We start from the raw sequence: 24,593 nt of genomic DNA, 5'->3' as shown, positions 1-24,593 counted from the left end.
GCACTGCTGTTGCAGTGTATGGCAAGACCACTGGAACTGAACTTTATGCACTAATCTCACTATACAATTTGTATTGCTTGAATTGGTTTTAGTGATTCTGCTGCCGTGTGATATGTTTTTGTCTTTGAAATCTTGTGTGGCTCTACAGCTCACATATTTTTGCAAGATGGGCCATACATAGACAGACCTAAAGCTAATGTGAAACTTAGTGAATTTGCTGCTGGTGTAAAAAATTAACCTCCCAAATACCTCTTGTGGTTCCCACCGACTCCCAGGGTTACTGCGCAAAAGTGCGATGGGAGTGGGTTTTTTTTTTTTTTTTACCCTAAAATGCTTAGGGTTCTCCATTTGTGTTTGTGATCAGTTAGCTTAAAGGGGTAGTTGACCTTTAAATTAACTTTTAATATAATATAGACATTGATATTCTGAGACAATTTGCAATTTGTCCTCTGCCAGGGTCAGTGACCCCCATTTAAAAGCTGGAAAGAGGCAGAAGAGAAAGGCATATTATTTAAAAACTATAAAAAAAATAATTAGGTAATTAAATTAAATTACCAATTGCAAAGTTGCTAGGAATAGGCCATTATACTAAAAGTTAGCTTAAAAGTAAACCACCCCCTTTTAGATGTGCTTTAGTTAGTTTTATAGAGAGAGAGGCAGGCACTTTATATACAGTGAAACGGAGTCTGTATTTACAAAACCACAATTCAAAAAGAACTCCAAACGCTCCGGACGAAGGGGTATGCTTAAAAAGAGGTCCTTATTATTCCATTTAAAATCTGAGAGCGCCTAACGCGTTTCGTGCGCTTGCGCACTTAGTCATAGGCCTATAACGCTTTAGGCGCTCTGATTTTAAATGGAATAATAAAGACCTGTTTTTAAGCATACCCCTTCGTTCGGAGCGTTTGGAGTTCTTTTCGTTTTGTCCTTATGACTTCTCCCTTCAGCTGCGGGTTCGGACATCTGAGCACCAGACCACCTGTGGACTTCGGTGAGCAATCTGATTTTCATTTGACTTTTTTCATATACTTCTGTGCTTGTGACTTTTCAGAGAGAGGCTCGGGGTTTACACACCTGAGCCTTACCATTTCACTGGATACGATTTGTTAATACTGTTTTACACAGAAGCTGCATTGATTTATTCAACATTTGTTGATATATATTTTTATAATTATCGTCATATACACTCTTTGAGTGTGACCTTGGATTGGATTGTATTTACAAAACCAGCACATTATATGCAGTGAGAAGTAGTGGGTACTGATGGCAGATATTCAGGCCCTGGCACTATAACACTGGCACTGATACACAACATTGGCCCCAATGTAACTAACTAGAAATGAACAAAACAATGACAAAAGTAAAAAAAAAAAAAAAAAATACTAAGTGCAGGGGAAAGAGTTAACTTACCATTATTACCCTTAGGTGATAGGGATAATTTAAATGTCAGGTCAGGCAAAAAACAATTTAATTTCAGCTAGTCATTCAGCCTTTAGAACTGTATAGTACCTGTGGGAGTAGGATGAAATCTGCAGCAAAAGTTGAGAGTTGGTTCTTAAGTAAAGTTTACAGCCTGCCGATTCTTCTTTTCAGTCTTCATTTCTGCACTGCCTTCAGTTTGTAAAAATCTTCCAAGCTCTATCTGCATCTGTGCCTTGATTGGTCAATTCTACGGTTTGTCAAGAAACCAGTGCTCTGACTGGAGAATCCACAAGAAGAAAGATCCAATCAGAGCACACCAGAATTGGCTTGCAAAAACAGGACAAGATTTCCAGGACAGTGCAGAAACAGAGTGAGGGTTTTTTTTGTTTTGGTTTTAAGGTGTCAGGCAGGTTTGGGGAGGCTCAGCCTCCCCTAGCCTTACTGAAAATCAGCCCATGACTATAAGTGCTAATGGCTGTATTTACATAGACCTTTCTGATAAAGCTTACTTAGTTTTTACTTTTCAATCTCCTTTAAGATGTGGAAATAACTGCACATGCGCACATGATTTAAAAACCATTTATGCCAGCACTATGCGTTTTAACACACAAGTACACTGGTGACTAGATTGTTTTTTTCATGGGATCTGTTACATTTTTTAAAAAAGGTGAACAACTCCTTTGATGCTAGTGGTACAACTGGGATGTTTATCGGAAGAACAAATGCCCTGTGATCTGCTACCTTCCCATAAGTTTACTGACAGGCAAGGTGTCAGCCTGTGAGGGCTTACACATAGTGAGTTTAGGTGTGAAAATGCACACATTTTGTGTTTTGTGCCTTCTCACACTTGGTGGTATCCCTAGACAGTGATCTTAACTGACTAACTTAACTGTTAGTAGTTGTCTTGGCAGGAAAAGGTGATGTACCGTGTTAGCCAGTCAAAAAATGTTTACAGGGTAACCCTTTTGAAATAAAAAATAACAAAAGTGGTATAAAGGGGATACCTTTATTGGCTAACTAAGATAACCATAGCAAGTTTTCAGAACATTTTAGTTCCTTTTTCAAGCTGATGTTTTTATTTTGAACCTCAATAAGTTTCTGACTGCACAGCGAGTTTGGGAGCTGCTAGCGAGTCTTGCATGTAATTTAAAGTGTTGCATGTAGATTAAGTGTATAGTAGGCGTTAAAAACAAAAAAGGCACTTGGGGTTTACTGTGCATGCTGGGAGTGCTGGCTGAAAGAAGGAAGTAAGTGCAATTAACTAACTGCTGTGTGACTTGTAAGGGCTACCTGGCTGATTGAGCATACTAATTAAGGGGGTGGAGTAAATCTGGTAACTTCTCAGCAGACTTTTGGCTGTTTGGTTTGAACCTCAATAAGTTTCTGACTGCACAGCGAGTTTGGGAGCTGCTAGCGAGTCTTGCATGTAATTTAAAGTGTTGCATGTAGATTAAGTGTATAGTAGGCGTTAAAAACAAAAAAGGCGTTTGAAACTTAAAAGGCACTATACAAGGGATTGCACTCGGGAGACTAAGTACCCAGTGGCAATATGAGTTGCAGTATGATTGCTGGTGTTACTCAGTGTGCATCTTGCCGCATGTATGTGGTCCTGGAGCAGCAGTTCCATGCAGCATTTACTTGTGAGAGATGCAGGTGGGTTTTCCTCTTGGAATCTGAGGTGCAGAATCTAAGGGGGGAACTGGCAGCACTGAGGGCAGCTGCAAGCATGGGGGAGAACAGGAGGCTCACTGAGCAACCACTGGCAGGGGCCGGTGTAGTGGGGGGTGGAGAAGGGACAGTGGAGGTTAATGAGGGAGACAAATTTGTAACAGTTAAGAGGGGAAGTAGGGGACACAAGGGTAGGGGGGCTGGTTCACAGCTTGTACAATCCAACAGATTTGCCGCTTTAGGTGAAGATGCTGGGGAAGACAGCTCTGAGCTGGCATGTATGGAGCGGGCTGACTCTCAGAGCACCCTGGGAGCCGGCACCTCTAATACAGGTGGGGGGAATAGTGCTAGGAAGGGAAGGCAGGCTATAGTTGTAGGGGATTCAATTATTAGAAAGGTGGATAGGGTAATTTGTTGCAAAGACCCTACATGCCGAACTGTGTGTTGCTTGCCTGGTGCTAGGGTTCGGCATGTGGTGGAACGAGTGGACAGATTGTTGGGAGGGGCTGGGGAAGACCCGGCGGTCTTGGTACACATAGGTACCAATGACAAAGTTAGAGGAGGGGGGGAAGTCCTCGATTTTAAAAAGCTAGGTGCGAAGTTGAGGGCGAGGACTTCCAAGGTAATTTTCTCAGAGATATTACCTGTGCCACGAGCAACATTAAGAAGGCAGCGGGAGCTTAGGGAGATTAATGCGTGGCTGAGAGATTGGTGCAGGGAGGAGGGCTTTGGGTTTCTCCAGAACTGGGCTTATTTCTAAATCGGCTACAAGCTCTTTGCCAGGGATGGGCTGCACCTCAATGATGATGGGGCAGCTGCTTTGGGGGAAAAGATGGCTAGAGGGTTGGAGGAGATTTTAAACTAGGAGTGGGGGGGGAGGGTGCAGAGGGAAATTCTGTGGTAGACAGGATAGATGAGGTAGTGGGCATAGTAAGGGAAAATGGGGGAGGAGACTTGCTTCGGGATACTGATAATGGTAGGGAGGCCCATAAGTTGTTTACACGTCATTCTCACGCCGGAACCAGTATTAAATGTATGTTTACCAATGCAAGGAGTCTGACTGGTAAAATGGGAGAGCTGGAGGTACTGGCGTTGGAGCGGAAATATGATGTGATTGGAGTTGCTGAAACTTGGTTGAATGAGTCTCATGACTGGGCAGTTAATATTGGGGGGTATACATTGTTTCGGAGGGACAGGGGCAATAGAAAAGGAGGAGGAGTGTGTCTGTTCATTAAGCAGGAATTAAAAGCAAATATTAGGGAGGAAGTGATGGGGTTAACAGAGGGAGCTGAATCCTTATGGGTTGAGCTTCTCACAGATAGTAAAGAATCTACCAAACTAATTGTAGGGGTATGCTATAGACCCCCTAATGTAAGCGAAGAGGAGGAGGCCCAGCTCCTGTTGCAAATAGAAAAGGCTGCTAGTTTGGGGCAAGTGATAATAATGGGGGATTTTAATTACCCTGATATTGACTGGGGCAATAGTACTGCCAGGACAGTAAATGGGAACAAGTTTATAAACTTGCTGCATGACAACTTTATGTCACAGGTTGTTGAGGAGCCAACCAGGAACCATGCTATACTAGATCTAGTGATCTCTAATGACCCAGAACGTATAGCAAATGTGCAAGTGGTTGAACCCCTGGGTAATAGTGACCATAATGTTATTTCATTTAATGTTTGGTGCAGGAAACAAATTTACACGGGGGCAACAAAGACAATGAATTTTAGGAAGGCAAATTTTAGCTCCTTAAGGGCAGCGCTTCAGGGCATAGATTGGGGCATTATGTTTTCTGATAAAAACACAGAGCAGAAATGGTTGTCATTTAAAATGATATTAAATCATTACTGTTCTCAATTTATTCCATTAATAAGAAAAGTAGAAGTGTTAAGAATCACCCTATGTGGCTTAACTCTGAGGTAAAGAAGTTAATAGGGAGAAAAAGGAAAGCTTTTAAGAAATATAAGTCAGAGGGGACAGTAGCTGCGTTTAATGATTATAAACACTATAACAAGTGTTGTAAAACAGCAATCCGGAAGGCAAAGATAGAAAATGAGGAGCGCATCGCGGCCGAGGCCAAGACTAACCCCAAAAAGTTTTTTAAGTATATTAATAGTAAAAAGATGCAGGTTGAGGGTGTGGCCCCATTGAGTTATAGTAACAATATGGTTACAGCGGATACAGAAAAGGCAGATGTGCTTAACCAGTTCTTTTCTTCTGTGTATACAGTAGAGGAGCCAGTGGGCCAAGTCCCACCCAATAGCTGCACTGTTGCCTCAGCTCCAACTATACAGTGGTTGGCACAGGATATGGTGCTTAAAGGGTTACACACGATAAATGTAAACAAGGCACCTGGGCCAGATGGCATACACCCTCGGGTACTGAGAGAGCTAGGGGCAGAATTGCAGTGGCCCTTGTTTCTGATATTCTCAGACTCTCTTTCATCAGGTATGGTACCTAGGGATTGGAAGAAGGCGAATGTCATTCCCATATTTAAAAAGGGAGTAAGATCTCAGCCTGGCAATTATAGGCCTGTAAGTTTGACATCCGTGGTGGGCAAGTTATTTGAAGGCTTGTTAAGGGATCACATTCAAAATTATGTAGTGGAGAATGCCATTATGAGCAGTAATCAGCATGGCTTTATGAAGGACAGGTCATGTCAGACCAATTTAATTGCTTTTTATGATGAGGTAAGTAAGAAGCTGGACAGTGGGGATGCAGTAGATATAATCTATTTAGATTTTGCCAAAGCATTTGATACCGTTCCCCACAAACGACTGCTTTCTAAACTAAGGTCTATTGGTCTTAGTGAAGCCGTTTGCACATGGATAGAAAACTGGCTACAGGATCGGGTACAGAGGGTGGTTGTTAATGGTACATTCTCTACTTGGAATAAGGTCCTCAGTGGGGTCCCTCAGGGTTCTGTACTGGGTCCACTTTTGTTTAATTTGTTCATAAATGACTTAGGGGAGGGTATTATGAGTAATGTATCAGTGTTTGCAGATGACACAAAACTCTGCAGACCAGTCAATTCTATCCAGGATGTGACATCCCTGCAGCAGGATCTTGACCAACTGGCAATCTGGGCAGCTAAGTGGCAGATGAGATTTAATGTGGATAAATGTAAGGTCATGCACCTGGGATCTAAAAATATGCAAGCCCCGTATACCCTTAATGGGACTGCACTAGGCAAATCCATAATGGAGAAGGACCTTGGAGTCCTTGTAGATAATAAACTTGGCTGTAGCAAGCAATGCCAGGCAGCAGCTGCAAGGGCAAACAAGGTTTTGAGCTGTATTAAAAGGGGTATAGATTCACGGGAGGAGGGGGTTATTCTTCCCCTTTACAGAGCGCTGGTAAGGCCCCATCTAGAATATGCTGTTCAGTTTTGGTCTCCAGTGCTCAAACGGGACATTATTGAGTTAGAGAGGGTCCAGAGAAGGGCAACTAAGCTGGTAAAGGGTATGGAAAGTCTCAGTTATGGTGAAAGACTGGGCAAGTTGGGTCTGTTTACACTGGAGAAGAGGCGCTTAAGAGGTGACATGATAACTATGTATAAATATATAAAGGGATCATATAATAACCTTTCTAATGTTTTATTTACCAGTAGGTCCTTCCAACGGACACGAGGGCACCCACTCCGTTTAGAAGAAGGGAGGTTCCATTTAAACATTCGGAAAGGATTTTTTACAGTGAGAGCTGTGAGGTTCTGGAATTCCCTCCCCGAATCAGTCGTGCTGGCTGATACATTATATAACTTTAAGAAGGGGCTGGATGGATTCTTAGCAAGTGAGGGAATACAGGGTTATGGGAGATAGCTCTTAGTACTAGTTGATCCAGGGACTGGTCTGATTGCCATCTTGGAGTCAGGAAGGAATTTTTTCCCCTCTGTGGCAAATTAGAGAGGCTTCAGATGGGGTTTTTTGCCTTCCTCTGGATCAACTAGTAGTTAGGCAGGTTATATATAGGCATTATGGTTGAACTTGATGGACGTATGTCTTTTTTCAACCCAACTTACTATGTTACTATGTAAAAGGGTTACCCTGTAAACATTGTTGTCTTGGGGATCACCCAGTCTGCTCTGTAATTTTTTTTTTTTTTTTGTTTGAGTTGTACTGTCTGTGGGAAGCAGCACACACCTGTATGCCTCAACACCAATAAAATAAGTATGTTTAGTTGTACATTTACTTCTAATTTAAAGAAATTATTTTAGCCGTACTTTTTCTTCATAGTAATATACAAACTGACACCCCAAAAAAAACTTGCTAAGGTGCTATCTTTAGATGCAAGAGAATTCTGAAGCACATGAAATCTGCAAGAAAATAAAAATAAAAACGGAAATTGCACAGGAAGAGATTTTAATAAATGTGGTTAAAGTGTTACCCTCAGCAAATAAATTTCACTCATTTTTTCAACTGTATTACTGTCACTTTCCTAACACAATATGCTTAGCCTTAAAGGAGAATGCAAGTTAAAATGTAAAAAGCATACTGCCCAATAGTCCTCCTATTGTTTAGTAAAAACACCACACTTTTGGCTTACCTAATCAAATATTTACTCAGTCACACTTACTTCACATGTTCTATCTGTTTTCTTGAACAGGCAGCCATCTTTAAAAAGGTATTCTCCCTTCCTTTCCCTCCTCACTTCATACTGCACATGTGATTCACTCCCCCCCCCCCCCCCCCCCCTGGCAGATATGCTTCGGATTGGCTGGTGGGCATGTATAGCTCAGAACAGGAAACAGGATCAAGTTACAGACATGTGCATTGCTTCAGGAAGGGGAGAGAGATTTCAGTGATTTCACTGTAGTCTTCACACTGCTGTAGGCTGTCAGCACCATATCTCAGAGAAGCAAGCAGGGATCAGGGATTTAGATATGCAGCAAGTACTTACCTTTAGACTTACTTTTAATTTATATTAAAAGTAAGTAATTTATATTATGGTATGGGAAGTCCTCAGCATATATATTCTTCCACTAATCCAATCACAATGGCACTTTGTAACTCTTCAGAGAGGCGACATCTGAAACTGACAGAGGTGTGAATGCTGTGGATTTACTTTGAAAGGATTACCAAAGTATCATGTAACTCTTCAAAACAGGTGTTACTTGTTGGAGTTGCATGAATGGATGTGTGAAGAGTTCTACTCTGTGCCAGGCACAAGAGTAAACTTGATAACCAAGCAAAGATGGTGAGTTCTAGGCAACTATTTAAACTAACAGGATGGCGCCAATACACAAGGACACACGCTGAACTGTGTCACTTGCGTGCGGACGCACGTCGCCGGACTTTTGTTGCACCACGAACATTCTTTTGTGCGCAAGCGTGCTGATCGAGCCCAGGTAGGTATACATGTTAACAGTGAAGTGACATCATATGATACAATAGCTGCCTGTAGTTTTGCCCTTTATCAGCTGGCAGGATTAGTGATGTTCGGGTCCTTACTGAGAGATGTGAGAGCTCTCCTTTCTTGTGTAGTAAGATTAGAGGGGGTGTTCTGGCACTTGACAAGGCAGCTGACACTTTTAGTCAGTTGTTCTGCTTCCTCCACCTTTATATGGTTGTTATTGATGGCAGATTCTGTGGCTGTGATGAGCTCAACAACTGGGATGTGTTGTGGTGTCACTTCATAGTTTAGCGCCTTGGCTAGCACATCCTTTTCTGGCTGAGTAAGTACCTGCCTCCAGGTTACTTCTTCTGTCCTTTTCAAACTGCTGCTATGTGACAGTAAGTTGGTGAACTTGCTTAATTGCCTCTCCTTATTCTTAATGTGTTGGGCCATCTGTGCATGTCCAATGAACTGAACCACCCTTTCCAGAGTTATATCAGGTAGCTGTTTTGTCAGACTCTGTTTCAGTTGTTCAATTTTCTGTTTAAGGGCCTCAATGGTGAAGTTGATCGGACAATAACATCATGTTCATGAGGGAGGATGTCCATGAGAACAAACTTGCTTTTTTGGACTGATATCCATCCAAGAAACTTGAAAACAGAAGTATACAGGAAACCCACTCATACGGATCAATATCTGTTGTTCGATTCCCACCATCCGCTGGAACACAAAGTGGGTGTCATTAGAACTCTACACCACAGGGTGGAAAGTGTGACAACCGATACAGAATCCAAGGACAAGGAACGCAAACATCTGAGAGGAGCACTGAAAGCTTGTGGCTACCCAGACTAGGCCTTTGTCAAAACAACAGCAACTAAGCCCAACAGGAACACCAAAAGGAATAACCGTCCTGAGATACAGAGTAGGCGCAATATAGCCATCCCATATGTAGCAGGAGTGTCGGAGAAACTCAGGATAATTTCCAACAAACACCACATCCATGTGTTTTTCAAACCTAGCAACACACAGACAAAAACTTGTACACCTCCAGTGTAGCAAGGAGTGCACAGACCTTTACATTCGTGAGACAAAGCAACTGCTCTCCAAGCGAATGACTCAACAGAGGAGGGCGAACCCTACAGGCCAGGACTCTGCTGTATTTCTACACTCCTTTGAAAATAGCAACATCAAAATTTTGGACAGAGAAGACCGCTGGTTTGAAAGAGGTGTAAAAGAGGCCATTCATGTTAAAGTGGAGAAACCATCCCTAAACAGAGGCGGGGGACTTCAACACCATCTGACTGCTACATACAATGCTGTTCTAACATATGTACCTCGGCAGTAACTCACCTTTCTGAAGAGTTACAAAGTGCCATTGTGATTGGATGGTTAGTGGAAGAATATATATGCTGAGGACTTCCCATACCAGTCAGTTGACCTGAAGAAGCTGCTTGGATGAGTAGGGAAACGTCTTCAATGATTACGTAACAAGTCCAGTTGCTTTAGATTTATTTATACTAGATAAGTTATATTAACCTTTCCTTGTCCTTTAAACTCACTGTATGATCGACTAATAGTTTCTCACTGCAACCAAGGTGGTTCAACAAATATAAATAACTTAAAGTTAATTAATAGCAAATACATATACTGTATACTTGGCAGTGTGACCTGGGCAACATTTATTATTATAAAAATCTCAACAGGCACCAAATCCTTAATACTAGATATTTCAAGCTAAAGATGCTTTTTTAAAGTCACAAATCTGAAGCTGCAAATATTAAAACATTTGCAGCTGACACTGTGGTTAAGAATCACTAATTAAACTGGCACAAAAATCCCTTTATGTGCATATTTATACTGCACAGGTATATCAGACTTGAGTAAGTAGGGTAACTATGGACTTTTGTTGATTTTCTGCTTTAGTGCCCTGTTTAACCCTTTTACTGCCAGCCGTTTTGGTCAAAGCGGAACAGTTTTTGAACATTTTGCACTGTTTCACTTTAGGGGCCTTTCCTCAGGGGGACTTTTAGTTTACCCAGGAAAACAATATATCGTTTTTTTCAGAACAACCTAAGCTTTCAAAATATGGTAGAATTTTTGTGTAATTCCAATTCTGTAACAAGATATAGGCTTCTAAATGTCTAAAAATGCAAAAAAATTCAAATTTTCCATAATATAAACACGCATACTAGAAAAAAAAAATATTTTATGCACAAATATACAACTGATTTGGAAAGTCCCATGTCTCCTGAACGTGCCAATACCAAATATGTATAGTTTTATGGAGATTTCTCACTTGTATAGGTCAAAAACTCCCAGCAGTACACTACCAAATTTCCAAAGCACTGCTCCAGAAATCTGCATACTTTAGATTTCAAGGACAAAAATTCCACTAACAGAAGGTTTATCCCAGAAAATTCTACATTTTTGGAAAAGAACAGATTCTGGGGAATACAGAATAGGCACAACTGTCTGTCTACTCCAAACTATCAAGTTGCAATGCTTTCCTAAAGTTATTGGTTTTTAATCAAAATTTGTGATTTTTTTTAAAAATCGCTTCAAAGCTTCCAGTCTATGTCCTACAGGTCATAAAGTAACCAAATAAAACACCCTAAATATGAACGCCAGGAGTCCACTGAACAGTTTGATGCCCAATATGTATAGGTTTACTTAAGTATGTGGCATGTAGGGGCATACCCCCATATGATCTATCATTTCTGTCATTTCAGCTCCTGCAAAATCAACACATTTACATCATTATATGTGGGATAAAGCTAGTAAAAAGTACGCTCACCCCAGAAAGTCATATATTTTTGGAAAGTACACATTCCCCCGAATCTAAAATGGGTACCCATGTCTTTCTACTCCAAAGTACCAAGCCGCACAGCTTTTCTAAAGTTAGCAATTTTGATGACATTTCCAAAAATCCCCTCAAAGCTTCCACTTTGCAGCATCTTATCTCCCACATAGCATTAGGTACCAAGATAAAACACCCTAAAATTTGAACACCAGGGGTCCACTGAATAGTTTGATGCCCAATATGTACAGGTTAACCTAAGTATGTAGCATGTAGGGGCCCCAAAGTGAACATACCCCCATATGATCTATCATTTCAGCTCCTGCGAAATCAACACATTTACATCCTTTATGTGGAATAATGCTACAAAAAAAGTACGCTCACCCAGAAAGCCATATATTTTTGGAAAGTACACATCCCCCCGAATCTATAATGGGTAAACATTTCTTTTTGCTCCAAAGTACCAAGCTGTAAAGCTTTCCTAAGTTTGCAGATTTATATGACATTTAGAAAATCGCATAAAAATGTTGCAATTTGCTGCATTTATCTCTCACAATTTCTTGATAAAGATCAGATAAAGGCAAATCACCCCAAATAGGAACACCTAAGGTCTACTGAACAGTTTGATGCCCAATATGCATACATATACCCAAGTCTGCGGTATGTACTGAACCCAAAATGAAAATAGCGCATATGGATTTATCGCCTGCCAACTCAGCTTTTGCACACAGAGCCCCCTGTCAGTGTATTATGTGCCGAAACTTCCCCTAACTATACAGAGACCCCCACAAAACCATATATTTTTGGAAAGTACACATTCTGACAAATCCAACAAGGGTAAAGAGTCCTTTCTACACCAAAGTACCAATCTGCAGAGCTTTCCTAAAGTTATTGGTTTTTATGACATTTCAGAAAATCGCCTAAAAATGTTGCAATTTGCCGCATTTATCTCACACAATTTCTTGCGTACAAAGGCAAGTCACCCCAAATAGGAACACCAGAGGCCTACTGAACAGTTTGATGCCCAATATGCATAAATATACCAAAGTCTGCGGTAAGTACTGACCCCAAAATGAAAATAGCACATATGGATTTCTCGCCTGCCAACTCAGCTTTTGCACACAGAGCCCCCCTGACAGCGTATTATGTACAGTAACCCCCCCAAACTATACACAGAACCCCAGAAAACCATATATTTTTGGAAAGTACACATTCTGATGAACTCAAAATAAGCAAAGTTATTTTTGTACACCAAAGTTACACCTGGCAAAGCTACGCTAAAAACAGATTAGGAACACTTATACAGGGATAAAATGCGAAAAAAAACACAAAAATTGTGCAAATCAGTGAAACAACAAAATAAGTTACATGACAGTGTAATTAGTGGTCAGAATAGCTGATCCAATAGTCACGCTGTCAAAATAAACAGTTTTTAGGGAAAAGAAACTAAAAACAAAGTGGTAAAATGAAAAAAAACCAAAAAAACAAAACAAACAAAAAAACCCAAAGTGTTTGTGTATACATGTGTGTACATGTGTAAAAGTTGTGTGATAGTGTGTAAGTGTGTATATGAGTGTAAATAAGTGCATAAAAGTGTGAAAAATGAGAAAAAAAACACAAAAACAAAATGCGATCGCGTCTGCTGCTTCCAGGAGGGTCCTGTGCCGATCGAGTCGCAGGACCCTCATGACAGCCCCCCTGGCTCGTTGCCCAGGGGGGCTGTCATCGATAGAAACTCTCTGCAGCGGCGGCCAATGCCGCCGCTGCAGAGAGATGCCTTTAAATGCCAACGATGTATGGGACACGTCGTTGGCATTTAAGCCCTTTTACTGCCACAACGTATCCCATACGTCTTTGGCAGTAAAAGAGAAAGGAGAAGGAAAAGTAGAAACAAAGTAAGCTTTATCAGAAAGGTCTATGTAAATACAGCCATAAGCACTCACAGAAACACTGCACTGAGTTCTCTGTCAAAAGAAACAGGATTTGTTGTCTTTGGCACAGGAAAACAAAGACATGCAGCTCTCTCTTCCCTCAAGAATGCTAAACCCCCCCCCCCTTAGGAATGTGTGATCTGAGCCAATCAGCAGGAAGCTTCCTCACAGTCTTACAAACTGTGCATGTACACTGGTCTTGGTGCAGGAGCATGGCATTATGGGAATTTTCTTTACAGAGCTCAGCATTTTTTTTCCTATGAGGCTTCTGATCATCTGAATGGGAGAAATATGGGAAGACTTAAGGGCAATATTGAGGGAACTGAAGGTATGCCTGTAGCTTGAGATTAACTCTTTATTAGCATTTCCTTCTCCTTTATGAAATGGTGCCTGCTTTCCCTGAGAAAAGACAGAGAAATGTTAGAGAAGAAAGCCATTTTGGCATTTTAATGGCAATCGATTAGCCACATTCGTACAAGAGAGAACGCTGTTTATTTTGCAGAAAGCATTACTATACCCAAGATAACAGCCCTAAAAGCTCCCTCTGTTTGTTTAAGATAACAGCTGCCATTTTATCTTGGTCTCAGTAGCAGATCACACAGAGTTGGAAGGGAGAGCAAATTCTGATGGGAGGGGGAGCGAATACTGATGGGAGGGGGGGGGGAGAAGGGAGGGGGAGAAAGGAGGAAACTGAGCAGACTCATGCCCATGCCCTGAAGATTTTTTCTGAGAGAAGCAAGTCTACTACTGAAGAACATGTGTACACAAAAGAAAAAAATAAATCCTGTGTTTTTGATAGAGGAATCAGTGCAGCATTTCTGTGAGTGCTTATGGTTGTATTTTCTGATAAAGCTTACTTAGTTTCTACCTTTCCTTCTCCTTTAATAACTTAAAAATACTTGCACCAGTTTCATCTTGGCAGAAATTATACTCCAGATTTGTCTGATGAAATCTTGAGCTCCAAATTTTATTTTTAAGAATTACAATTTAAAGGAATACTGCCATGGGAAAATATTCTTTTTTCAAAACACATAATTTAATAGAGCTCCTGCACTGAAATCCATCTTTTTATATTTAACTTTGAAATTTCACATGGGGCTAGCCATATTCTTCATTTCCCAGGGTGCCACAGCCATGTGACCTGTGCTCTGACATTACTGCCAAGCTGCAAGTTGGAGTGACACCCCCCTTCCAGCAGCCAATCAGCAGAACAATGGGAAGGTAGCAAGATAGCAGCTCCCAGCAGATAGCAGGACTTCTCCATTACATGGGAGTAGGAGAAACACAGTTTACCTGAAAGCAGTTCTAATGTGTAGCACTGGCTCTTTCTGAAAGCTCAGGCACAATGCACTTAGATGGCTGCCTACACACCAATATTAAAACTAAATAAAAAATACATATGTTGTTTCAAGAATAACATTTTAAATGTAAACAGTGTAATTTAGAAATAAAAAGAACACCATAAAAAATCATGACAGTATCCCTTTCACTCTAAATTGTTCAAACCAGCCAATTGTGTGTGTGTGTGTGTGTGTGTGTGTGTGTGTGTGTGTGTGTGTGTGTGTGTGTGTATATATATATATATATACACACACATATATATATATATATATATATATATATATATATATGTGTGTGTATATATATATATATATATATTTATTATTTTATGATTACTGCACTTTAACATTGTATTTTATGGCAAAGCACTTTTAAATATTTATGTCATTAGGTTTTATGTGACATAAGGTTATTTTATGACATGATCACTTTATTTATTGAATGAGTGTCATATTCTCTATGCACAGATATAGGCCAAACATTGGCCCGTTTGAATTTTTGCACACGTAACAGCATTGGCTAATTACATAATGGTTTGGAAATGGGGATTGGGCACCTTTTTCACTTGTTAAGATTGTAATGTTATTTAGATGGGAGTTGATACACCATTGTTTTATCCTTGATAAAGGTCCTAATGAGGACCGAAACGTTGGTTCTGAACAATGAGTCTTCAATAAAAAGATTTTTTTGAATTTTACGGGTGTGCCGGCCACAGATTATTTCATGTTATATATATATATATATATATATATATATATATATATTATATATATATTTTTTTTTTTTTTTTTTTTTTTTTTTAAATGCATAAACCATCTGAATTGCCAAAAACAACAAAGTTCTCTTTCCCACACCGAACATCCCGGTAGTCATTATTACAACTAATGATCACCCCCTCAATCCAGCCCATTGTAGTATTTTGGTGGTTATATTTTAGTCTGCGTTCTCCATCACTTCTTACATTCAATAAAGTCACTTTCATCTAAATAATGGTTCTAATGGTTACATCTTAGCCAGACTCTAACTGGTTTCTGCTGCCTTCAATGATAACATTCAAACCCATTTGGCTTTAAATGTATACTAATGATGTGTAGTGAACCTAACAAAAACTGAACTGATCATCTTTCATCTTTAAGTAAAATCTGATTGGCTGTTTACAGCTCTGCCCACTTTTGGGCATTCAACAATCATATTTTTATTCAGGCTGACCCCATGACTATGTGATTCAAGTTTGCGGAGTGCAGCCTCAAAGCTGTAAGAGTGGCAGCAGTTTCAATTTCCCCATAAAAGTCAATGGGTGAAATTTGATTGACTGTTGTTGGCCCCTCCCACTTTGGGGTCATCCAACAAATGTTGCCGTCTCATTGGGGGTGACCCCATGATTATATTATTCAAGTTTTGGGGTGTAGCTTCAAAGTTTTAAGTGTGGCAGCAGTTTGAAAATGTTACTAGTTTGAAAAATTAGGGTTTTCGTAATAGCGCCACAAGAAGACAGGGGGCGGGATCACTTAGAAAAGCACAAACAACCTGCTCCGCTATAGGGCAAAGTAGTGTGGAGAGTTTAGGTGTTGTACCCCTAAAACTGTAGGAGGAGTAGCGTTTAGAAAATGGGGGGCAAGAAGAAGAAGGAGAAAGAAGGAGATGGAGAACAATATGTTGGGTTGAAAAACCCAACATAATAATGAATACAATCAATAAATAAAAAGTATGGTTGCAATAAAGATTCCACAGAGCTAAGTGGCAAAGAAACAAGAGGAAGGAGGTCCCTGTCTCATAGAGCTAACAATCTAAGTGGGTGGGTAACTTACAGACATAAATATGAAGATATTGTGCTGCAAGTTAAGGTGATTGACAATGCAATATAGGTACCAGTTTCCACTTCAGGTGTTGGGTGAGTGCTCCAAGAGGTAGTCTTGGGGTTTTTTTTTTGTTTTATTTTTTAAAAAAAGACTCGCCCTTTTTAAATCTGGCATTCCAAATCTAATAAGCAGCAATGCACAAAGGTTAAAGGCAGGAAACAACAGTAGTAGTGGGTGCAACCAGGAGAGGAGTGGAGGAGTTGGCCAGGAACATATGGAGACATAAGAAAGGAGATGTAGTGAGGTGCAGAAGAATAAAGGGCTTTGAAGGTTGTGAGTTTGTATGTTATTCTTTGTTTTATGAGAAGCCATGATACAGCAGCTGAGGGGTCTGTATCATCTTGGAATAGAGGTGGAGAACAGACTGTGGGGGGAAAACATCGGACGGACAGTAGCATGTTGCAGTAGTCTAGTAGGGATAGGATGAGAGCATGCATGAGGGTCTTAGCTGTTGTTCATGAAAGAAAGGGATGGATTTTTGCAATATTGTATAAGAAATTGACAGGTTTTGACAGTGGTGTTAATATGGTCAAAGAAGGAGAGAGAGGAGTCAACGATTACCCCCTGAACATGCTGAGTTGACAGGGTTGTGGAACCCATACATTAAGTGGAACTGAAGATAAGGTTCTGTTAGTATAAGAGACAGTGAAGAAGCAGTTAGAAATGTAAGAAGATAGTCAAGACGCAACCAGATTACTGATACCAAGTGAATAGAGAATTTGCACCAGAAGGAATTTATAATGGATAAAGTCTGACTGTGTACAGGATTTCCTCTACCTACTTTCTGTAGCTCTTGTACAATAGTGTAAGAATAGCATTTATGAATTCAGCCAGGGACAAGCCTGTAATGGTGCATGTAAGCCAATGGTGGAAGACAGAATCTGGTTAGACTCTCCTGAAGGCGGAGAGACTGGACCTGAAAGAGTGAGCTAAGGCTGGGAAGTCATATGTATTTTGAATCGGGACAGTGGGGGAAGAAGAATATAAGATAGAAAATATAACCAAATGAGGATCAGAAAAGAAGAAAGGAGTCACTGTTAAAATCAGAAAGAGACTGATTTTAAAGGGACAGTAACACCAAAAAATGAAAGTGTATAAAAGTAATTACTATATAATGTAATGCTGCCCTGCACTGGTACAACTGGCGTGTTTTCCTTAGAAAGACTACTATAGTTTATATAATAAAGCTTCTGTGTATCCACGGGGGCAGCCATTTACAGGAGAAAAGGCACAGGTTACTTATAGATAACAGATAAAACCCCATTATATTCTACAAAGCTTATCTGTTATCTGCTATGTGCCTGTGCCTTTTCTCCTTTTTCCCAGCTTCAATGGCTGCCCCCGTGTTGACATAGCAGCTCATTTATATAAACTATAGCAGCGTTTTTGTTGCAAACTTACCAGTTTTACCAGCGCAGGGCAACTGTACATTATATTTTAATTACTTTAAAACACTTTCATTTTTTAGTGTTACTGTTCCTTTAAGTTAAGACTAGAACCAGAAAGTGGCTATTGTTATGAGTTGGGTGTTTGTCCACTGCTGAAGTTCAAAGAAGGAGATTTGGTGGAGAAAACAAAGAGGTTGTAAGGAATCATTGATATGGAAGATCACCAAAGATGATTGAAAGTTTGTCAGCACAGAGGGAGAAAGAAAGGTAGCAGAGGAGGTAGATGAAGGAGGGCTATATATGACAGTTATACATACAGTGAGAGGATGGAAGATCTGAAGGGCATGCACATTTCAGGCAGATGAATCACCTATGGTAGCCAAGATTAACCACGAGGGAGTAATCTCCACATGGGCCATGGCCCCCAAGTGTAAAAGATCAGTGTATAAGAGCAGGAGCATGTAGATGGGAGCAGAAATGAAGATATGTAAATATTGTACTGACAGACAATAGGAGAATGAAATTAAGCACTATGCATGCATGTAGTAAAAATGTGATTAGGCCAAGCCTCCCCAAACCTGTTTGGCACCTTAAAAGAAACAAACAAACAAAAAATAAACCCTCACTTCGTTTCTGCACTGTCCTGGAAATCTTGTGTTCCTGCAAGCCGATTCTGCTGTGCTCTGACCAATCAAGGCACAGATGCTGACAGGGATCGGGAGAAATTACAAACTAAGGGCAATGCAGAAATGAACTGAAAATGAGAATCTGCAGGCTGTAAACTTTACCTAAGAACCAACTTTTGCTGCAGATTTCATCCCACTCCCAGAGGTACTATATGTAGGTGCTATGCGCAGGTGCTATCCCGTTCTAAAGGGTGACCCACTAACTGAAATTAAATTGTTTTTTGCCTGACCTGACATCTATAATATCCCTATCACCTACCCTAACAGATGAATGGTAAGTTAACTCTTTCCCCCTGAAAAAGCTCATTGTGCTTTTTTGCACTTACTATTTTTTTTCTACTTTTGTCATTGTTTTGTTCATTTCTAGTTACAGTGGAGCCAATATATCAGTGCCAGTGTTATAGTACCAGGGCCTGAATATCTGCCATCTGTACCCACTGCTTCTCACTGCATATAATGTGATGGTTTTGTAAATACAGACTGCGTCTCACTGTATATAATGTGCCTTGGAAACACATCTAAAGGGGTGGTTCACTTTTAAGTTAATTTTTAGTATATTATAGAATGGCCTATTCCTAGCAACTTTGCAACTAGTCTTCCTAATTAATTTTTTTTTTATAGTTCTTGAATAATTTGCCTCTCTCTTCTGCCTCTTTCCGGCTTTCAAATTGAGGTCACTGACCACGGCAGTCAAAAAGTATTGTTCTGCAAGGCTACAATTTTATTATTATTGTAATTTTTATTACTTATTTTTCCATGCAGGGCCCCTTAACTATTCATATTCCCATCTCTTGTTTAAACCACTACCTGGTTGCTAGGGTAAATAAGACCCTAGCAACCAGGTAGCTGGTAAACTACCAAACGGAGAGCTGCTGAACAAAAAGCTAAATAATTGAATAAACATTAAAAATAAGTGGACCAATTGCAAATTGTCTCAGAATATTTAAGTTACTTTAAAGGTGAACTACCAAACACAAATGTATGGAGAACCCCTCACAGAAGTAAATACTTTTATATCCTAAGCATTTTAGGGTAAAAAAAAAGCACTCCCATCTGCACTATTGCAAAGTATGCTTGGAATTCATTGGGAAAAGCAAGAGGTAGTTGGGAGGTTCATTTTTTACACCAGCAGTGAATCCATTTAGTCTCACATTAGCTGTAGGTCAGTCTATGTATGGCCCATCTTTAGCCTCCCCAAACAAAAAAGTCACCCTCCGCCTATGAGTATACACTTTATGCTACTGCCATTTTGGGACTACAATGCTCAATGCCTTATCTCACTAAACTTACTTGTGCTCTTTTCCATCCCCACCTCTTGCGCTCTTTTCCATCCCCACCTCTTGCGCTCTTTTCCATCCCCACCTCTTGCGCTCTTTTCCATCCCCACCTCTTGCGCTCTTTTCCATCCCCACCTCTTGCGCTCTTTTCCATCCCCACCTCTTGCGCTCTTTTCCATCCCCACCTCTTGCGCTCTTTTCCATCCTCACCTCTTGCGCTCTTTTCCATCCTCACCTCTTGTGCTCAAACTCCTTTCAGATTGTAAGATTTTTTTTAAGCTGGGCCCTCCCGCTTTGCATCTCCTGTATTAGTCAATATCTCTATGCTTTTTGTATGTTTACAGCAACACAGAAAATGCTGATGCTTTAGAATTATGTTTTAATAATAGCAAAAATAATTAAACAATCTATACATGGAGATGCATAACCTAAATAGTCTGCATAACCTAAACAGCACACATCTAAAACCCCATTTAAAAAAATCTAAGGCTGTTGGGAGAAAGGCACTTTTAAGTGCATTTCAGCAAAAATCACCCCTTCTGCCACTTAATGATTTGATGAGGAAGTGTCACCTATAGATAACAGGAAGGCTTCCCCCTCCCTTAGGAGCTTAGAATTAAAGGAGAAAAAAAACTCTAAAGAGGAATATGGTTAGAAATGTCATTTTATATATACTAAACTGACTGAGCTAGGTTAAAATTTCAGCATCTCTATAGCATTAATGATACAGGTCTTTACAGTTGTTACGGGAGCTTCCCATCTTGGATTCTGTTAGATCTGCCCTGACAGATTCTTAAGAGCACACGGAGCATGTGCACTGTCAGGGACAGTTCTAACAGAATCCAAGATGGGAAGCTCCTGTAACAACTTGTAACCAACAAATGTATTTCTTTTTAGCTGTAATATTGGTGTGTAGTCAGCCATCTACATGCATTGTGGCTGATCCTGAGCTTTCAGAAGGTGCCAGCACTACACAGAGATGCTTTCAGATAACCTAAAGTTTCTCCTACTCCATGTAACTGGAGGAGTCCCAAACAGGACTTGGATTTATAACTATTGAGTGCTATTCTGATATCTACTGGGAGCTGCTATCTTGCTACCTTTCCAATGTTCTACTGATCAGCTGCTGGGGGGGATAAGGAAGGGGGATGATATCATTCCAACCCCGGAAAATAAAAATAAGTTTAGTAATCTGAGCTTAGAACAACTGAGCATGCCTACAAGCCAGAAAACAAAGCAAATTCCTGAGGGAGGGGGAAGAGTGGGTTTCAGGAGGAGAAGGAAATCTAAGTGATTAAGGAGATGTTGCAGCCTTACTATTAACCTCTGGACAACCAGTGTGGCAGGTATTGAAAGATTTCAAAGAGGATGTTCAGTGATTAAATTTTTGTGTGGGGGGTTTAAATGTTCTTTAACCGATGTTGTAGAGTCACAGTAGAGTGAAAAGCCGAACAGTTGAAGGAACATCAAGCACACTGGACGAACGGAGTCTGCAAAAAGACAGTCTTTATTTCTCCATTTAAAAACCAAGGTGCCTGACGTGTTTCGTGTGCGTGCGCACTTAATCATAGGCAGAAATTCACAATCACAAGAAAGTTTAAATAGTGAGACAACAATGATGAGCATTGCAAAACCACGCCCACCACCAATCTAAAAAAAAACAAAAGAGAAATGAACCACACAGTAATCTCTTAAGCAAACTCCTTTAAAGAAATAAATTGTATTTATATTTAATATTTCATTAGCTATATTATAAATCAGGGTAAAGAAAATATATAAATAAATGGCAGCTAAAAATATAGCCACAAAACTAAACTAAACATAACAACTAATGTCAAAAATATAATTAAGGCCCGCAGGGTAACGTGTATCAAGAATGAATATCCATTTTATTTCCAGACGTAAAAGTCTGGCAAGCCTGTCTGAGCCTCTCTCATCAAGCAAAGCCCTATCTATTACCTGAATCTGTAAAAAATAAACATTTGAATCGCAACATTGTGTAAAGTGTCTGGCTACTGGGCTGTTGCTATTACTTGAAACTATGTGTCTGATGTGTTGTCGCATCCTACTTTTCAAAGGGCGAGTGGTGCAGCCAACATATTGAATAAGAGTCAAAAGCTGAACTTTAACAAAAAAGTCTGCTTTTCACTCTACTGTGCATGCGCCAGCCCAGGGATTTTGACAACAGAAGGAAGCGCTCGCTGCAGGTACCCCAGGCTGGTGCGGTTTTCTCCTAAGAGAGGCACCAGCCTGGGGTAAAAGGTAAGCGACTTGGGTATCAAGCAATGACAAAGCAGTAAGAGCAGTGCAGCATGACAGGGGCAGGAAGGTTTGTAGGGTTTAAAGAAGAACTAAAGACTAACTAAAAAGTAGGCTAGACATATTATACATTGTGCTTAGAGCTTCTGTACCAGGTCAAGGCAACAATAGCCCATTAGCAGGCAAGATCTGTGCCTCCAATGATGCCCCCCAGTAGCTCCCCATCTTCTTTTCTGCTGATTCACTGCACATTCTCTGTGCTGCTGCCAGTTACTAAGCTTAAGAACCAATGCACAATATAGTGTATATAGAAAATATAAATGTCACATTATAAGGCTGAATAATACAGATTATTACTACATGGTTGCTCAGAAACCAGTGCAATTAGCATCCGAATTTAATAAGCTGCCCTGTAGCATCAACTTATATGCAAAAGTTTCAAAATTCAGATGTGTCACTGGAAAAAACAGAATATGGTGCAGCATTCCGAAAAATATATATATCCATATACTTGGCCGTATGATTAACTTTTAGCGGGTGAAAGAACAGCACAAATATACTCTACTTTTCACCCCTCTCACAATCACTTATGCACATGTGTTTGATGAATGATAAATAACTTGTAGGGAGCACAAAACTTTTGGATGAAGGCCATGTTTGTTTCTATTATCCCACCAGCTGAAGAATGGTTGCTATGAGTTACTGCAATTTTACTCAGTGTTAGTTCAACTTATCCCACTGTCCTCCCTGAGTACAAACCCTAAAGCATTACACATTATCCCCTGACAATCTGTCTGGAAGACCAAGGATCAGTAACTGCCTGTAAGAGATTTTAGGTAGTGATGGGTGAAACGTTTCGCTGTGAATTTCCGCGTTTCGCGAAACAGATGAAAAAATTTGCTGTGCGTCCAAAAATTGCTGCGCGAATAGTCGCAGGCATCAAAAGAATAGTCATGTGTCCAAAAATTGTCGCAAGAATGGTCGCGGGCGTTAAAATAATATATATTATATATATATATATATGCTAATATATCCGTTAAAAACATGACTAGTTATTTTTAACTTTGGGACCAATAGAGTGTGTGTCAGTGTGCTAGAGAACAAATTCCTATTTCAAACACTAAATAGAAAGATAAACTGTCCTATCCCAAAACCTGCTTTTATACCAATTAAAAAAAAACATACAGTTCCACACATAATTACTTCTGGTGAACAGTATTTTAAGCAGCAATACTGGTATATGTAATCCTTTCAGTACACAACAAATATCGCAGATGAGATCCTATTACCCTGTACTGTAATTATCCTGTAGAGCGTTCCGTCTTACCTGTGTATGCGCTGGCGCTAGTTCGCTGTGTCCCATGCGCCAGGCCGGGTTTCTCTTCTGCTCCGGAAACCATTAGGACAAGAAGCAAGAGAGCGAGCAGGTTGGTGTAAGGCAGAGGTATAACACCCGGTCTCCAGCCTCCCTCCATCGTCAGCCACAGGCCTTGAACTGCACCAGTGGGACTTATGGGAAATCACTTTCAGAAAAAGAGGAACCGAGAGCGGAAACTCCCAGCTCTTACCGAGTCAGAGACTGGCGCTCCACCACGCATCCTCACAACAGCGTGTGGCTCCTCCTGCTGTTTTTTTTTTACTGAGCACGGGGAAACAGCACGCCTCTTAAAGTTGCAAATTTGGCTTTTCCTGGATAATGCTCGCAGTTCTACTGGTTCCAAGGTCAATTCAAAGTACCAGATTTTGTGTGGGTCTTCATCATGTGGCAGTTGTTCTTAATGTACTTAAAGGCATTTATTGACATCATTTCTCAACCCAAGCGTTCTCATTATGCACATGCTTGTTACCATGAGGTAACTGTGCTGGCCATGAGGTGCATTGAGGTGTCAGCTAGCAGTGCTCAGTAAAGATAACATATCATGTAAAAATTAAGAATGTACCAGTGAATTATACTCCTCTTAACATAGAATTGTGTTTTTCGAACTGATTAATTGAGAAATTCCCCCAAAACCCTACTAGTTCTGTCCATCTATTCCACTTCCTGTTGGCTAAATTCTCTGGATGTGCAGGGGGGCTGCTCAGCACGCTGCACTGCAGGATAGGAACCAATCAGCAGGTAGGCTGATCTGTTAGGGCTCTGGCACACGGGGAAATTAGTAGCCCGCGACAAAACTCCCTGTTCGCGGGCGACTAATTTCCCCGTGTGCCAGAGCCCTTAGGGAACTAAAGCTTGTCTTTGTATGGCTGCAAGGCTGTGACGGCTATCCCCCTCCTGCTGTACTTCTGGCATAGCCACACCCACCCCTCACTTGAAACACTGACAGAGACTTGAGAGGAGCACTGATAAAACCACAGATCCAGAAAAAGGCAATTCCTAACTCACATGGAGGTGCCAAGGATATTGAAACCATCAATATGTGTGAATATTTGCCAATGAGTAAAGATAGGCTTAAAGAGATACAAACATGCGCAGAACATGATTCCACAATGCAAATTCTAAAGACTACAATTTTACAAGGTTGGCCAAAATATAAACCATATATTCTCCCTTTTTTCACATCAGAGATGAACTATCAAAACATCAGGGTATCATATTCAAGGGAGAAAGAGTACCATACCATACCATATCATACC

At 40.4% G+C, this 24,593-nt stretch overlaps 1 protein-coding gene across 1 annotated transcript in view; it reads right to left on the bottom strand.

Annotated features, from left to right (window-relative positions):
• The window catches only part of ifngr1 (interferon gamma receptor 1), a 75,599-nt gene extending 52,020 nt beyond the window's left edge, over positions 1-23,579 (bottom strand). Inside the window, 1 exon segment of the mRNA NM_001079346.2 lies at positions 23,287-23,579. Coding sequence (NP_001072814.2) covers positions 23,287-23,434 — 148 coding nt within the window. The 5' untranslated portion in view covers positions 23,435-23,579.
• Between the last annotated feature and the right edge of the window lie 1,014 nt (positions 23,580-24,593).

This window comes from Xenopus tropicalis, chromosome 5 (genome assembly GCF_000004195.4).
Source record: "Xenopus tropicalis strain Nigerian chromosome 5, UCB_Xtro_10.0, whole genome shotgun sequence".
Lineage (NCBI taxonomy): Eukaryota > Metazoa > Chordata > Amphibia > Anura > Pipidae > Xenopus > Xenopus tropicalis.
This window is presented reverse-complemented; position numbering and strand designations above follow the sequence as displayed.